The sequence below is a fragment of the Narcine bancroftii genome, chromosome 2, assembly GCF_036971445.1.
Source record: "Narcine bancroftii isolate sNarBan1 chromosome 2, sNarBan1.hap1, whole genome shotgun sequence".
Lineage (NCBI taxonomy): Eukaryota > Metazoa > Chordata > Chondrichthyes > Torpediniformes > Narcinidae > Narcine > Narcine bancroftii.
This window is the reverse complement of record NC_091470.1, coordinates 246100300-246116219: the sequence shown is the minus strand read 5'-3', so window position 1 is coordinate 246116219 and position 15920 is coordinate 246100300. Positions and strand designations below refer to the sequence as shown.

The 15920-nt window shown below is 38.6% G+C and overlaps 1 protein-coding gene across 25 annotated transcripts in view; it reads left to right on the top strand.

Moving 5' to 3' along the window:
- LOC138755198 (CLIP-associating protein 2-like) overlaps window positions 1-15920 on the top strand; it is a 378019-nt gene that overhangs the window by 253085 nt on the left and 109014 nt on the right. For 14 of the 25 annotated variants that reach the window (XM_069920713.1, XM_069920721.1, XM_069920720.1 and 11 more), the window contains 3 exons: window positions 1523-1552; window positions 2974-3218; window positions 3303-3366. In XM_069920713.1, coding sequence (XP_069776814.1) covers window positions 1523-1552; window positions 2974-3218; window positions 3303-3366 — 339 coding nt within the window. The remainder of the gene's footprint in view (window positions 1-1522; window positions 1553-2973; window positions 3219-3302; window positions 3367-15920) is intronic. The other 11 variants (XM_069920727.1, XM_069920718.1, XM_069920717.1 and 8 more) reach the window with 2 other exon arrangements.

Sequence of the window (15920 nt, the reverse complement as noted above, 5' to 3'; positions counted from 1 at the left end):
AGCGGGATCCAGACAACGTGCTGGTATGGGTTGACAAGCAACAAGTTACACTTGTCCAACAAAAATCCAGCCAATGACTATCTGTATAATGAGGCATTCCAAACAACTACCCTTGACATTGAATGGCATTATCAAACATTCCCCACCATTAACATTATGGGAGTCACCAATGAACAGAAACTCAACTGATTCAGCCACATAAATTCAAGAGCCAACTGAATAAGTGACTCATATCCAGACATCATAAAACTGTTTCACCAACTACTGGACATTAATTGGAAGTATGATAGAACACTTTCCTGCTTAAACATAGCAACGCACATGAAGCTTGATACCATCCATGGGAAAGCAAACTGCTTGATGGCCACCCTCAACTACTCCTAAATATTCCTTCATCTAAAATGTACACCAGTTACTTGCCTTGGTTTTTCCAACAGAACCTCCTCAGAACACAAGGAAATGGAATGAGTAATAGGTCTCCTGCTCTCTGCAGCTTGCTTTACCATTCAATATGATCATGATTGATTTATCCAAAGCCTCAACACTTGCTCTTTGCCAAATTCTCCTAACACGGAGTCCCTGAATCTTTCAAAGTAAAAATTACCATCATTTTAAATACTTAGAGTAAGCTGGCCTCCACAATTCTCTGAGGCAAAGAAAATCACTGGACCACATGACTGAAAATATCCATATCATCTTGGTTTTAAAGGTCAGCAAGTCCCATTGGTCAAATCTCTCCCACCAGTGAAAACATAGGAATTTGATCCTCTCTTTCCCCCTCATTAAGACCATATTATCGTATTCATCAAGATGACCCTTAATTCTTATAAAATTCAAAAAATGTAGACCTAACTTGTTTAGAGTCATATCATGAAAGACAAGGCAGTAGGTACATGAAGTGTCCCTGCCAGTTGCACATCATCTTGACTTGGAAGCATTTGTCATCTTTGGGTCTAAATCTTGGGACTTGCTGCCCCACAGCAATGGGAGTATCTTCGTGAGAAGGACAGCAACATTTCATGTGGATGATTCATCATCATCCAGGGCAGATAAGAAAAGTACCACATACTATTGGTACCTGTATCTCAACAAATAAATATTAAATGAGAGTTTCTAAACTTTATTTTTTGAATGACCCATTACAAATAATAGCATTTTCCAAGGATACACTTCAGCTATTGATATATTCCAGTAATGTATGGGCTACTTTTGAAAGACAATGTAAAATTTGGAAAGTATTACCTGATATGAGCTAAATGAGATAAATTCATCACAAAGGGATGAATTTATATTGAAATTTTGAACTGTTATATTTTTGTCACTTATCTGTAAAAATTCAGCATTAGAATTTGGTGTGAATAAGCTCTTACTATTTTTCATATATTTGCATATTCAGCTTTTCGAATTTGTACCATTTTGGTTTCTGTTTTGACTTCTTTTATCATCGTATTTGTCTAAAATGATAAATATTATTAACGATCGTAGTCTTATTCTGATTTTCTTTTCCAAAAATTGCCTTCAGCTCCTAGGAGACATACGGAGTAAGGTAGAGGTACCCTTCTTTCCATGACGATTTGTAAATAAAGAATTTAATGTCATGCTTTCACAATTTTTCAGTAATCAAATTCAACATTATAGGTTGACATTAAATAGTGATTTCCTTAGACGAGATGGTTAACAGCTGGCTTTCAAATCTTTAACTTAAATATACCCCTGAATTTTCTGAAAGTCTTTCATGATATAATGCCTAATACAGTAAATAAAGCTCCTGGTATATGGGACCTATCGGGATTAGTAGATGCTGGATAGGTGAATTCGCTGGTTGTTTGAGATTGCATGTTGCATGATTGGTGAACTAATCACAAGGGGGACATCGATTTTAAACAGTTCGTATTTTTTACCTTTTTATTTTCTCCGTTTTTTTTGCCTGTTGCTTGAATTCCAGGGATTTTACTATATATCAAAATCGCAAGAGGTTTTGTTGATATGCACGATCACACATTAATGTAAACAATGAAAGCTGAGGAATAATTTAAATTTATCATTCATGGTATTGACCTGAGGTTAACAGTCATGCAATTTATTCTATTCTACAATATTAAAATATACTGTTAATTTGCTATCAAGGATACTGACTTTTATGGCCTACGAGGTTCATAGGCCAAATGTTGCTCTTTCTTTGCATATTTATTGGAAGTTACATTATTGAATGTGCTTAAAACAAATTTCCTTCTGATGTTTGCAGCTATATTTCAATACTTTTTCTTTGGGTGATAATAACAGCATCTCCTTGGTGGGGAAGAAAAAAAATCACCAAATAAAGTAGCATTCATGTAGTAATGCATTATATTTTGCATCAGGTGTGTCAGCTGAAAGCACAGACTGATGATTCCTCATTTTGTAATTAGACAAAAGGGTGCTGACTTAAATTCTGAGATTTCCAAAGAGCAATTAATCTTTCTGCAATTACAATTAAATTTACTTTAATTTCAACATGAATGGAATTAGGCTGAAATCGAATGTGGCCAGCTAAATAATGTAGCTCACATGTTAACAAACCTCTTATTCCTAGAAATGGTAACTTGTGTAAAAAAAAGTGGAGTGTGAATGTTTTACAGCATTTATTAAACTTATGAAACTTCAATGTACTGTGGATTTTTTCTATATTTCTGTTAAAAATTGTTCTATAAAGTCAAATTAATTGTAAATTCTGAAAGTATCCTCTTATATTATTTTTTTAAGTAAAACAAAGCTTCTGATACCATGGTAGTAAGTGCAGAATTGAAAGCTTACTTAATCAGCAGTTAATTTTTTGATAAATTAGGCAAATATTGAGGAATTTTTTTGGATGATTGTTAAAGTGAATTCATTTGCACCTGTCAGTAAATTGTAAGTCAACTTAAAGCAAATTAATTTTCAGCCTTTTCCTTGTGGGAAAAGTGAATGAGTCTGTTGTGTCCTGATACATTACAGAAAAAGCCAACAAGGAAACGGTATGAATCATATGGAATATATTCAGATGATGATGCCAACAGTGATGCATCCAGCGTTTGCTCTGAGCGTTCCTACAGTTCTCGAAATGGTAGCATCCCTACATACATGCGTCAGACTGAAGATGTAGCTGAGGTCCTTAACCGCTGTGCAAGCACCAATTTTTCTGAAAGGAAGGAGGGCCTCCTAGGTTTACAGAACTTACTGAAGAACCAACGGAGATTAAGGTAGATAAATAAATCAAATTTACCATATATTTATGTTTACAAGTTTTACTGAATTGTTAATTTATCGAACATTATTCCCCACAGTCGTGTTGAATTGAAAAGATTATGTGAAATCTTCACAAGGATGTTTGCAGATCCTCATAGCAAGGTATGCCAGGGTATTTTTGCTTAATTTTATTGCTATTTAGTTCATGGATATCAATAGAACATTGAATAATTTCAACTCTTATAAATATTGCTAATTTTCAAAGTGGCAACTTTTATTTCTGTGATTTTTTTTTAAACTACCAATTTTTGTTATAAATACTTCAGGTGACATTTGTGTCAGTTGAATTGTTTTGTATTTTGCCTATCACTCTATCCACACTTTTTGATCCTTCTTGATATTTAAAATTTTTCACCTTGTCAATACTTCATTTAAAAAAAACAGATATTGAACAGAGTAATTACTTTTGGGATGACAGGATTTGATTACTCCTACTATTGATTTCACTGAACATATTTGAACTAATACCACCTCTTTGTGCAGATTTCATTTAAATATGAATTTAAGCATCACAAGATTCAAATGTTTGAAGGAAAGCAAACTTTTTTTTATCATTACAAGGCTGAATTATTTGTATTATGTATATTTGAATATGTCCAAAATATATAAATTCAGAGCTGGTGAAAATTGAATGCAATACTTTGATCAAAACCCAGTGATCTGTGGAATTCATTTTCAGTGCCTATCTTTTACTGATGTAGCAAACAAAATTTAACTCTTATTCCATTTTTTTTAATTAAATGTGGATTCTAAATAAATTAGATGTATAAGGGAAGAAAACTGATTAAACTTTTAAATTATGTTAATTTTTACAGCCATTTATAACACATTAAATGTCTCCCTTAAGGTAAACACCTATCATTCCTTCATGGAAGAGCTTTATTTGAGTCAGTAAATTGTACTCCTTCGGAATCAACCATTGCTGTCATGTCTGAATCAACAGGTGTTAAATCAAAAATACTTGAGCACATAATCCAGGTCCATGTTTTAATTTGGACTGAGGTAGAACTGTGCGAACAAATTTCGGATAGATTATATGAAAGCTTCATTTGTCTTCTTGGGTGGACGCAAATGATCCTGCGGCATAAATTGAGGAAAAGCAAGGGAGTTCTTCCTGGAGTCCATCTGGGTAGACATTAAGAATAGAAAAGGAAAAAGAAAATCACTGGTGGGTGTTGTCTGTTGCCCACCAAATAACAATAGCACAGTGGCACAGGCAATTAACCGAGAGATAGCTGAGACACACAAGAACAGAGTGGCTGTTGTCATTGGGACTTTAACTTTCATGTAGATTGGGAAAATCAAGTTGGTCGAGAGAGTCTGGAGGATGACTTCTTAGAATGTATCTGGGATAACTTTCTTGAGCAGCATGTTTAAGAACCAACAAGGGAGAATGCTATTTTAGATCTAGTATTGTGCAATGAGATAGGTAAAATTAACAATCTAGTACTTAGGACCCTCTTGGAAAAAGCGATCATAGTATGATTGCATTCTCATACAGATGGAGGGTGCAATAGTTAGATCTAAAATTAATGTATTATGCTTGAACAGGGGAGACTACAACCGGATGAGGGAGGATTTATCAGCGTGGTCTGGGAGCACAGGCTAGTTGGCAGAACAGTGGAAGCCTTTCAAGAGATTTTTCAAAGTGCTCAACAAAAATATATTCCCATTAAAAATAAGGACAATAAGAGAGGGAAGAGTCAATCTTGGTTAACTAAGGAAAGTAAAAAATTAAAAGCTCGTTTACAAAGTAGCCAAGAGTAGTGGAAACTGGAGAATTGGGAAAACTTTAAAAAGCAGCAAAAGACAACTAAACAGGAAATAAGGAAAGGGAAGGGTTATGAAGGTAAATTAGCACAAAATTTAAAAACAGATAGCCAAAAAATTTATAAATACATAAAACTGAAGAGGGTGGCTAGAGTCAATATAGGTCCCTCGAAAGATGAGAATGAAAAATTGATATTGAGTGATGAGGAAATAGCCTAGGCATTGAACAGATATTTTGTGTCAGTCTTCATGGTGGAAGACATGTCCAGCATGCCAAAGAATGGTGATAGGGATGCAAAGGGAGATGAAGGCCTCAATAAATTAATAGTTAAAAAGATATACTGATGAGCAAACTCATGGGACTGAAAGTGGATAAATCCTCTGTTCCTGATCGGATGCATCCCAGGGTACTGAAGGAAACGGCAGGAGTTATAGTCGATATGTTGGTAGTCATTTACCAAAATTCTCTGGATTCTGAGCAGGTCCCGGCAGATTGGAAGACAGCAAATGTCATGTCACTTTTTAAAAAGGGATGTAGGCAGAAGATGGACAACTATCGGCCAATTAGCTTTACATCTGTAGTCGGAAAAATGCTTGAAGCTGTCGTGAAGGATGAAATAGCAAGACATTTAGAATGAAGGGGTTGATTCAGAAAGGGCAGGTCTTGTTTGACAAACATACATTGAGGATATATTGGGTGGGGTAGAGAGAGGGGAACAGATTGATGTTGTATATTTGGATTTCCAGAACATGTTTGACAAGGTGCTGCACAAGAGTCTTAATCGATAAGATATAGCTGAATGAAGTTGGGCAGCATGGGTTGAGGATTGGTTAACTGACAGAAGGCAGAGAGTTGGGATAAATGGGTGTTTTTCTGATTGACAGACAGTGGTAAGTGGGGGGCCGCAGGGGTTGGGGATGGGCCCACAGCTGTTACATTGATGATTTGGAAGAGGGGACAGAGTGTAGAGTAGCCAAGTTTACAGACGATATTAAATTGACTGGAAAAGCAAATTGTACAGAAGATGTGGAGAGGCTGCAGAAGGATATAATTAAGTTAGGTAAGTGAGCAGAAGTCTGGCAGATGGAGTATGTTAGTAAATACGAGGTCATAAACTTTGGTAAGAAAAATAAAAGAGCAAATTATTATTTAAATGATTAAAAACTGCAGCATGCTGTAGTGCAGGACATTGGAGTGTATGTGCATGAATTGCAAAAAGTTGGGTTGCAGGTACAACAGGTTATTAAGAAGACAAATGGAATATTGGCCATTGCTTAACAAATTGAATTCAAGAGCAGGGAGGTCATGCTTCAACTATACAAGGTACTGGTGAGGCCGTATCTGGAGTATTGTGTGCAGTTCTGGTCTCTATACTGGAGGAAGGATAGACTGGCCTTGGTGGCAGTCCAGGGGAGGTTCACCAGGTTGATACTGGAGATGAGGGGATTGACCTACGAGGAGAGACTAAATCGCCTGAGATTATACTCAATCGAATTCAGAAGAATGAGAGGAGATCTTATAGAAACATATAAAATTATGAAAGAGATAGATAAGACAGAGGCAGGAAAATTGTTTTCACTGTCGGTGAATCCAGAACGAGGGGACACAGCCTCAAGAGCAGATTTAAGATGGAAATTAGGAAAAATTGTTTTTCCCAGAGAGTAGTGAATCTATGGAATTCTCTGCCCAGGGAAGCAGTTGAGCCTACTTCATTAAACATATTTAAGGTTCAGTTATATATATTATTACATAAGAATGGACTGAGGGGATGTGGGGAAAAGGTAGGTAGGTGGAGTTGAGTCCATGATCAGATCACCCATGATCTTATCGAATGGTGGAGCAGGCTCGATGGGCCAGATGGCCTTCTCCTGCTTCTATTTCTAATGTTCTTATATTCAAATAGTCATCCTCATCAACACACCATTGGAATGTTATTAAACTATTATTTCTTTCATGCTTGTGGGGTCCTCGAGTAAACAATGTTGATCTTGTTTCCAAGATGACGTTGGTATATTTCTTCTGACATTATACTGGACTTCTTGTATTTTCACATTGCATGGACCAGATTCTCTATACCATTAGAAATGCTTCTTTTCCATTTTGAGTGGCCAGAGGTGAGAGGTTCCCATGAGTTGATGCGGATTGACACATTTTCAAAAAGGCTTTAAGAACGTTATTGAATCTTCTTCTCCTTTATCCATTTTATAATCCTTTGCTGTGACAGATTTCACTTTAGCATATCCATTTTGGAAGTCTCTTTACAGGTTCTACTTATATTTATTTGGCCGCAAAGCACTTTGGAATGATTGAAGGGCATGCAAGGTCCTGTTTAACTGCAGTTTCATTCTGACCTTTATTTTCTTGCTGCTGATGGACACTAACTTTCCTTAAGTACAAAAAGTCGTCATCTTTTGTCCAAGTTGTGTTGTTCTGCAAAATGCTATTAACAAAGGCAGTGTCAATAATTTATTGGAACATTCAAGTGTCAACAGCATTCTGTGTGTTTTCCATGACCTCTATATTTATGAGCTTCATATTTTGAACATTTCTCCAATTCATAATGCTGGCCCATGGAATTTGTAAACTTTTCCACATTAGGTTTAATTATGAGACCAGCTGTATGAAGCATTGAGTTGTTGTGAGTAAGTTGAATGGAGTAGCATTGACACTTTAGAGTGAACTGTGTAAAGATTAAGCTCATTTCTCTGACTGAGTGTGCTTTTTGGTTGAAGTTATCTGTAATTGTGTCAAAGAATCACTACAAACTTGAGAGCAAATTTGCTTGACGAAACTATTACTGTGCCAATCTGCCATGAACACTCTCTTGGCAAAATCCTCCAAAATCACTGGAAGGATAAATGAACCAACAGTGATGTTCTCTCCAAGACCAACATCCCTGGTATTAAGGCCTTAGTTGCACTCATTTGGCAATTTTTTTTTCAGACTACTTTGTTTGCATGCCCAATATCAGATAACTGAAACCGTCACTTTGAAATTTTATGGAAAGGTTGGCAGAGGGACAAAAATGTCAAGATCTGCTCAGAACTTCATTGAAGAAATCCAGTGTTCATCTTAACTGTTGGAAATCCCTGGCTGGTGACTGCTCAAAGTGAGGGAACACTTAGGTTGATAACGAGAACTTTGAGGCAAGCCATGCACAAATGATGGAAGAACCAACCCACCTGACACATTTCCCCCCCACCCCCAATCAGCCACCACCTGTCTCATCTGTTTAAACAGTGAGTGGTTCCCACATTATCCTACTCAACTACCTCAGAACCTAAAACACCAAAGTGGAAGTAGGCCAGTTTCACCCTGAGAGCAGTCAAAGTAAAAGAATCTGTTACATGTCCTAAAAATTTGTGGCTCTATCTCCTGTATATGCAGAAGAACAAATATAGTGCAAATGCATTTTAGACTGATTGTCAAAAGAGGAAAACCTGTTTTGGTTTTGCTTTAATGGGAGCTTAGTGCCTCAAAATACTTTTGTTATCTCATGAGATTTTATATTTGCAATCAATATTGACTATTAATAGGCCTTGGCGATCCTACCTCTCCTATTCCATCACAAAAAAAGTCTAAATATTGTTTCAGCAGGAACAAATGCTGGAGATATTTTGTAATTCTCGTGTAGATTAGATTGCAACTTAACTGGAGCTACACCTGAAAAAACTTTTGCAAACCCTTTTGTTTATTGAGGTTAGTCACAACCTAAATAATCTAAACAGGAAAATAGTATGTTTATATATGGAAGTTTAATTAGACCTGAGATTCATAACATAACATAACAATTACAGCACGGAAACAGGCCATTAGGCCCTTCTAGTCCGCATCGAACCAAACACCGCTTTCTAGTCCCACCTCCCTGCACAATGCCCATAACCCTCCATCTTCTTCTCATCCATATACCTGTCCAACCTTTTCTTAAATAATACAATTGACTCCGCCGCCACTATTTCTCCCGGAAGCTCATTCTACACGGCTACCACTCTCTGAGTAAAGAAGTTCCCCCTCATGTTACCTCTAAACCTCTGCCCCTTAATTCTTAACTCATGTCCTCTTGTTTTAATCTTTCCTCCTCTTAACGGAAATAGTCTATCCACATCCACTCTGTCTATCCCTTTCATAATCTTAAATACTTCTATCAAATCCCCTCTCAACCTTCTATGCTCCAAAGAATAAAGACCTAATCTGTCCAATCTCTCCCTATACTCTAGATGCTTAAACCCAGGTAACATTCTGGTAAACCTTCTCTGCACTCTCTCCACTCTGTTTATATCCTTCCTATAATTAGGCGACCAGAACTGCACACAGAACTCCAAATTAGGCCGCACCAACGTCTTATACAATCTCAACATCACCTCCCAACTCCTATATTCCATGCAATGATTGATAAAGGCCAGCATACTAAAAGCCTTCTTCACCACCCTATTCACGTGAATTTCTACCTTCAGGAAACGATGTACCGTTACTCCTAAATCTTTCTGCTCTTCTGTATTCCTCAATGCTCTCCCATTTACCACGTATGTCCTATTCTGATTCTTCTTACCAAAATGAAGCACCTCACACTTATCAGCATTAAATTCCATCTGCCATTTTTCAGCCCACTTTTCTAAGCAGCCCAAATCCCTCTGCAATCCTTGAAAACCTTCTTCATTATCCACTATTCCACCTATCTTAGTATCGTCTGCATATTTACTAATCCAATTCACCACCCCATCATCTAGATCATTAATGTATATAACGAACAACAATGGGCCCAATACAGATCCTTGAGGCACACCACTGGTCACCAGCCTCCAACCTGACAGACAATTATCCACTACCACTCTCTGGCCTCTCCCTTTCAGCCAATGTTCAATCCATTTGACTATCTTAAAATTTATACCTAAAGACTGCACCTTCCTAACTAACCTTCCATGTGGTACCTTATCGAAGGCCTTACTGAAGTCCATATAGACAACATCCACTGCGCTACCCTCATCCACATTCCTAGTCACCTCTTCAAAAAATTCAATCAGATTGGTCAAACATGACCTTCCTCCCACAAATCCATGTTGAGTGCTCCTGATCAGACCCTGTCTATCCAGATGTTTATAATTACTATCTCTAAGAATTTTCTCCATTAATTTACCTACCACAGACGTCAAACTTACAGGCCGATAGTTGCCAGGCTTCCTCCTTGAACCCTTTTTAAATAACAGAACCACATGCGCAATGCGCCAATCCTCTGGCACTATCCCCATATCTAATGACATTTGGAAAATTACCGCCAGAGCCTCTGCTATTTCCTCCTTCACTTCTCTCAATGTCCTGGGGAAGATCACGTCTGGTCCCGGAGACTTATCCACCTTTATATTCTTCAAAAGCCTTAAAACTACACCTTTTGTAATCTCTATATTCCCCATATTTACCCAATTTGCTTTTTTTACCTCACATCTCCCAATATCCTTCTCCTTAGTGAATACCGAAGAAAAGAAACTGTTCAATATCTCCCCCATTTCTCTAGGCTCCACACACAGTTTTCCGCTCTGATTTTCTAAGGGACCAATTTTTTCTCTAGCTTTCATTTAGACCTTTTATGCAACCTCAAGCTGAAAGACAATGAAGTTGAGCTTCAAAGGGTGCTGCATCTCTATCTTTCAAGCAATATACCAAAGAATTCTTGCTTTATATTTTGTTGAGTTCAGTTATACTTATCTGATTTAAGATGGAACAAAGGCAGTTTTCATTGTCATTATCGGCATGTTTTGCGTCTAGAAAAATGAACATTTTCTGAGATGGATTTAGCTTGATTAAGACACTGGGAAATGTGAGGAAAATGTCTTTTCTACAAATCGAGTAGGTATGATATGGAACTGTAATATGGTGAAAATAGTAATTTCAGGTATTTCAAAATGGATCAGCAGAGTCAGGTGATAAAAAATACATTGCAGGCTGATGGGTAAAGAAAGGCGGAATGGTAACCTGGTAAGTTGATTCTATAATTTTGTTACTGGTTTATGATCATAGGAAACAGTCAAATAGGACCACTTTCTCCCAAGGCTGCAGCTTCATCAATCCAGATTTTGTTAAAAAGCTAGGGGGGGCGGGGGGGGGGGGGGGTGGTGTGGGAAGATTGTTCCTTCCTCCCTTCCTTGCTAACTCCAAATGGTTGGACAAATAATGAGAGTAAATATTGGAAGAGTGGGGGCTTGAAATGTCAAGTATTTGGTATCCTAACTCTACAGATTTTATTGTACGGAGAGGTTCGCAGTTTCCCAGCAGGCTGCAAGAAACTCCTGTCTTTTTGACAGGAACTTCAGTTTCTCCGAGACACCACGGCTGCAATATCGTGAGAATCTGAAGCAGGATTGAAAGGGTAGCATAATAGAAAAGTGTGGGTTCTTAGCTATGTCTTAAATTTATCAAGTAACTTGGCCTTCATATCCCTCTGTACAAGTTCTGCAGGTTTACTGCTCTCTGAGTGAAGTGATGTTTCCTCATTTCATTCATAAATCAAGGGATTATCTCGGTACCCAAAACTATCCTTGCTATCAACACTGCCAATTTTTGTGTCATCTGTGGATTTGCTAATCACACTAAATAGCACACAGTAAAAGTCTTTGTATTGTCCTCTGTGGTTACCATTGGTCACAGGCTTTGACTCAAAAACAACCCTCCACCAGAATTTTAGGTTCAATTTGCAAATTTGCTCTATATCCAATGGGTGCTCTCTTTTTGGCACAGTTACGTATATATGAACTTGTCAAAGTCTCCAAATACTGCCATTTTCAATACATGTGACTTGTTTGAAAAGTTCACTCAAGTTGGTAGGACTGATTTATCCCTATCAATGCCATACAAATATGTTTGGGTAAACCCCATCTTTTCAATCAGAGATTATTCTTGACCTCAGAGGTTTTTCCAATAACTTCCCAACCTTAAAGATTGGTGTGGGAGAAATGGATTTGAACTTGTGAGTCGTTAGTACAATTATTAGTGAAGGAGGGAACTGTTCTGATAGGATGAGCTTCATCTGAACCATGTTGGGACCAGGGTCCTGGTGAATCGCATAGCGAGGGCCATGGATAGGTTTTAAACTAAAGAATAGGGAGGTGGGTTCAATAGATAGGTAAAGTTTGAATAAAGCTAAAGGGAAGAAGAATGTGGGAGAGGTTAATGAAGTCTCCAGAATTTAAAAAAAAGAGACAGAAAGTTTAGAAAGGAATAAAAATTTAAACTCTTGCAACACGAAGGCAAATATGGGAAGAGGGTGTTGAATAGGGGACTGGAAGAGTTGTGTTTAAATGCATGCAACCTATGAGGCAAGGTAGATGAGCTTAAAATGCCAATAGAAATTGACAGGTACAGCATTATGGCCAATACAGTGTTGTGGCTGGGAGTGGAACAGCTACAGTTACTCAACCAATTGAAAGACAGGCAGGTGGGCAGAAGTGTGCATCTTGGTCCAAATCCTTAATAAGAAAGAAAATAGAATCAGAGATGTAGAATCCTTGTGAGTAGAATTGATAAGCTACAAAGGTTAAAAAAAAACGACCCTGATGGGAGTTATCTACAGACCTCCAAATACCAGCCAGTATGCAGGATATAAATTGCAACAGAAGTTAAAGAAAGGCATAGATGGCTTCAATATGCAAGTTGACTGGAAAATTCAGGCTGGTGCTGGATTGCAAGCGAAGGGATTTGAGGAATGCCCATGAGGTGGAATTTTAGTTTACATCCGGTACCACACGGATGGCAGTCTCTTCAATCTGAGGCGCCTGCAAGCTCACACCAAGACACAAGAGAAACTTGTCCGTGAACTACTCTTTGCAGACGATGCCGCTTTAGTTGCTCATTCAGAGCCAGCTCTTCAGCACTTGACGTCCTGTTTTGCGGAAACTGCCAAAATGTTTGGCCTGGAAGTCAGCCTGAAGAAAACTGAGGTCCTCCATCAGCCAGCTCCCCACCATGACTACCAGCCCCCCCACATCTCCATCGGGCACACAAAACTCATAACAGTCAACCAGTTTACCTATCTCGGCTGCACCATTTCATTGGATGCAAGGATCGACAATGATTTGCCAAGGCAAATAGCGCCTTTGGAAGACTACACAAAAGAGTCTGGAAAAACAACCAACTGAAAAACCTCACAAAGATTAGCATATACAGAGCCGTTGTCATACCCACACTCCTGTTCGGCTCCAAATCATGGGTCCTCTACCGGCATCACCTACGGCTCCTAGAACGCTTCCACCAGCATTGTCTCCGCTCCATCCTCAACATTCATTGGAGCGACTTCATTTCCAACATCGAAGTACTCGAGATGGCAGAGGCCGACAGCATCGAATCCACGCTGCTGAAGATCCAACTGCGCTGGGCGGGTCACGTCTCCAGAATGGAGGACCATCGCCTTCCCAAGATCATGTTATATGGCGAGCTCTCCACTGGCCACCGTGACAGAGGTGCACCAAAGCAGAGGCACAAGGATTGCCTAAAGAAATCTCTTGGTGCCTGCCACATTGACCACCGCCAGTGGGCTGATATCGCCTCAAACCGTGCATCTTGGCGCCTCACAGTTCAGCGGGCAGAAACCTCCTTTGAAGAAGACCGCAGAGCCCACCTCACTGACAAAAGATAAAGGAGGAAAAACCCAACACCCATCCCCAACCAACCATTTTTCCCTTGCAACCGCTGCAACCGTGTCTGCCTGTCCCGCATCAGACTTGTCAGCCACAAACGAGCCTGCAGCAGCCTGCAGCTGACATTACCCCTCTATAAATCTTCGTCCGCGAAGCCAAGCCAAAGAAGAAAGAAGAAGTGGTCAAGCCCACTAGGGAGAAGGCAGTTCTGGATTTGGTGCTATGCATGAACCAGGTTTGATTTGGGAACTTCAGGTAAAGGAACACTTAGAAGGCAATCACAATATGATAACATTCACTCTGTAGTTTAAGAGGGAGAACTTAAAATCAGATATGTCACTGTTACAGTTGACTAATGGTAACTACAGAGACATGAAAGAGGAACTGGCCAACTTTAATTGGAAGGCACCCTGGCAAGAAGATGGTAGAGGACAAAGACTTGGAGCTTCTGGGAGTAATTCCAGAAAACCATGACATTCCAGAGGAGAAGCATTTTAAAACAAGGATGGGATAACCATGACTGACAATGGAAGTCAAAAACTGTAGAACAGTTGCAAAGATTAGTAGGAAGCCAAAGGATGGAGTAAAAACTTCAACCAAAATTTCTGGAGACTTTCATGTTTTACTTCAGTCAAAGGAATGAATAGCTTTTAAAATCCAACAGAAAGCAACTGAAAAAGCAATGAGGGAGGAAAGATGAATATGAAAGTAAGCCAGCCATTAATATAAAAGAGGATAGTGTGGTTTTTTTTCAGATAACTAAAAAGTAAAAGAGAGGTGAGGGTGGACATTGGATCACTGGAAAGTGACGTGGTAATGTGGAACAAACAAATGGTGAATCCATACTAAACCCATACCTTTTATCAAACCAACAAATTCTTATCTCAATAAAAGGCTTAAGACCAAAACATTAATTCTGCATCTTTATCTTTGCTATATAAAATACACTGTTTGACCTGCTGAGTGTTTTCAGCATTGTGTTTTTACTTCAATCACAGTGTTTACAGACTTTCAAGTTTTACTTCTGGTGGATTTACTGAACAGGTATTTTTCATAAGCATATTCACTGTGGAAGATGTCAGTGATGTGCCAGAAACTCAAAAAAGTCAGGGGACAGAAGTGAGTGTATTCACTAAAGAAAGTATTTGGGAATCTGATGGGCCTGAAGGAGTACAAATAGAGCTGAAGAGATTCTGGATGCTTCAGTTGTGATCTTTCAAGAGTTCTGAGAGGCAGGAAAGAGACAGAGGACTGGAAAATTGCAAACATCACTCCATTCTTTAATAAGGGAAAAAAGACCAAAGGCACCCTGGCAGGAAACCACAGGCTGATTCACCTGACTTCAGTGATGAGTGAGATTCAAGAGTAAAAGTCCTAAAATCTGACCACTTGGCGATTGGGTCAGTCCGGACTTTCTGATTTTTCCGGATGCTCAGGCAGTACTTTTTAAATTCATATTTAAGGAGGAATAAAGAAGAGATGAACAGATCATTTATTCATTAGCAAATGCATAATACTTCATTTATCAAAACGAGCAGTTTCAAAGAAAAATGAAGTTAACACTTTACAAAAATGCATCATAAAATATTTTCTCTACAAAAAAAGTGTAATGCTTGAAATTATATTTAAAAGTGAAGTTTGTTAAAATGAACATTGTAGAAGAAAAATACAGTATACAATTGCATTTATTTCTGATAAGATTATTTGTATTAAGCGCGGTCTCTTGTTGCCACTGTGCATCTGTGGTGCTTACGCATGCATACACAGAAAAGCCTACTAAATTAAAAAAGTTTGCTATCCAGATTCTCGGGTGGTCCGAATTTCTGGCATCCAGATTTTTTGACTTTTACTGAATAAACCATGATGTTCAGGGTATTTGAAAGCACAAGATAGAAAAGGCAAAATTAGCCTGGATAAAGAAAGTCAATGGATGTTGCTTTCTTTGACTTTTAGAGGCTATTTGATAAAATGTCGAACATGTATTGAAGGGTCATCTGAAAGGATTTTTGTTTCGACATTCAACACTGTAACTGACCCTTTCGGTCCACGAGTCCATGCCACACAATTACACCCAAAACCTGGTACATTTCGAAAGGTGGGAGGAAACCGGAGTCCCCAGGAAATACCCACGCAGACACAAGAACATGCCACCTTATGGGATAGAGATTGGTTGCCTGATGAAGCAAAGAGTGGGAATAAAGAGACCTTTTCTGGCTGACTGCTGACAACTAGTGGTGTTCCACAGGAGCTGATGTTGGGTG